Raw genomic sequence first — 2,044 nt, 5'->3', positions numbered from 1 at the left:
TATACATGTACCCATATGTTAGGGGAAAATATAAACCTTAAAGCAAAATTGCACAATAGTCTACAGTGACCCAAAACAACAAGCAAGTAGAAAGACCAAAAAAAGGATACCATAAAATGATTCTTATATACTTTTCCCATATTTGGAAGATACTCTCTGCCCTGATCCAGCTTTCTAGTCCTATTTCCAACTCTGACACCTCCCCAGACAGTACCTTTGGCCCACCTGCATGTTGGTTGTTGTGCTCAGGCAAAAATTAGCAGTCATGGACCCCTTAAAATATACCTAAACTAGACCTACTAGCCTTTTCCAAAATGGCAACCCCAAAACTCATCTGCTATATTCTCACCCTTAAATTCCTGACTATTAAACAATTTGTTTTGCTTCACATCTTAATGCCTTTTCAGCCACCAAATTGCAGATGCTACCATGACGCCAACCTGACTTCCCTGGACAGAGGACCTCACCAATGTACCCTGGAACCCCACCTCTCCAGAGCCCTATCCCACTAGGGAAAGATAGAAACAGGCTGGGAGTATGGATTGATCAGCCAATGCCCATGTCAAGTGGGGAAACAATTACAGAAGCCAGACCTTCTACCTTCTACACCCCATAATGACCCTGAGTCCATGCTCCCAGAGGGATAAAGAATAGAAAAGCTTTAAAGGGAGGGGATGGGATAGGGAACTCTGGTGGTGAAAACTGTGTGGAATTGTACCTTCTTATCCTATGGTCTTGTTGATATATATATATATATATATATTTGCATACCAGTCTCACCATATTTATTTGGAACCAGGATTAAAAGAACATTTGACAGTGGTGAAATGTGCGTTTATTTTCTGATACTTCCAACAGTTGTAAACCTAATCTAGGGCCAATTACCAGATAAGTCGTACATCATTTCTTCAAGACTAGGGTTTGTCATGGACTTCAAATTTGGGATCTTCAAATGTGAAGGTAGGGAAGGTATTCATGTCTGATTTGCCAAACATTTGCTTAAGCTTAAAAAGCTCCCTGTCCACATCTTGTTGATACTCTGGACCAACATCCACTGGTCCTGCAGATGACTGCCGCTTAGTTCTGTATTCTCTAATCTTGTCCACAAAGAGCTTCTGTATAGGATCAAGTTCCTTATTAAATGCCACTGCTTTAACGCCGATGTTTCTCCTCAAATGGACAGAGACCACAGACCGAACGAGTGAGGACAACCGGAAGAGCCTCGGAAGATTCATGGTGATTGTTACTTGCACTCGCCCGGAGCTGCCAAAGCCACAGCCGTCGCCACTGCTCCTTGTTGATATTTTCTATTTTATAAATAAATTAATAACAATTAAAAATAAATAAATAATTATTTTAAGAAGGAAATTTTTAAATAATTGAAACCACACAAAGTATAATCTCAAACTGTAATGGTAGTACAATAGCAATCAATAAAAGAAATAAAAGAAGAAAATATGCAAGCATTAATATATTAAACAACACATTTCTATAAAGTCTATTAGTGAAAAGTCTCAAAGCAAACTAGAAAATGTTTGAAATAAATAACAATTAAAATGCCACCCATCAGGAGTCGGGCGGTAGCACAGCAGGTTAAGTGCATGTGGCACGAAGCGCAAGGACCAGCGTAAGAATCCCTGTTCAAGCTCCCGGCTCCCCATCTACAGGGGAGTTGCTTCACAGGCTGTGAAGCAGGTCTGCAGGTGTCTATCTTTCTCTCCTCCTCTCTGTCTTCCTCTCCTCTCTCCATTTCTCTCTGTCCTGTCTAACAATGTTGACATCAATAACAACAACAATAATAACTACAACAATAAAACAACAAGGGCAACATAAAGGAATAAATAAATAAATATTTATTAAAAATATCACCCATCAAAATTTGTGGGATGCATTTCAAGTGGTGTTTAAAGGGATATTTATACTATTAAATATTACTAGCATAGTGTTAGTAAAAAGAAAAGCCTTAAATCAGTATAAATTTCCACAATAAACCAGGAAAAGGGCAAAATAAAGCTAAAGCAGCTAGGAGATAATAAGACTTAAT

General features: G+C 38.7%; 1 protein-coding gene across 1 annotated transcript; it reads right to left on the bottom strand.

The window, feature by feature from the left end:
* Positions 1-768: 768 nt before the first annotated feature.
* Positions 769-1,301, bottom strand: LOC103122111 (ATP synthase-coupling factor 6, mitochondrial-like). The gene has a single exon (XM_007532706.3). It carries the CDS (start codon positions 1,233-1,235, stop codon positions 915-917), a length of 321 nt encoding a protein of 106 aa, XP_007532768.1. The 5' UTR covers positions 1,236-1,301; the 3' UTR covers positions 769-914.
* Between the last annotated feature and the right edge of the window lie 743 nt (positions 1,302-2,044).

Source organism: Erinaceus europaeus, chromosome 2 (genome assembly GCF_950295315.1).
Source record: "Erinaceus europaeus chromosome 2, mEriEur2.1, whole genome shotgun sequence".
Classification (NCBI taxonomy): Eukaryota; Metazoa; Chordata; class Mammalia; order Eulipotyphla; family Erinaceidae; genus Erinaceus; species Erinaceus europaeus.
This window is presented reverse-complemented; position numbering and strand designations above follow the sequence as displayed.

Coding starts and splice junctions, on each gene's coding strand:
- LOC103122111 (XM_007532706.3), bottom strand. CDS start 1,235: ATGAATCTTCCGAGGCTCTTCCGGTTGTCCTCACTCGTTCGGTCTGTG.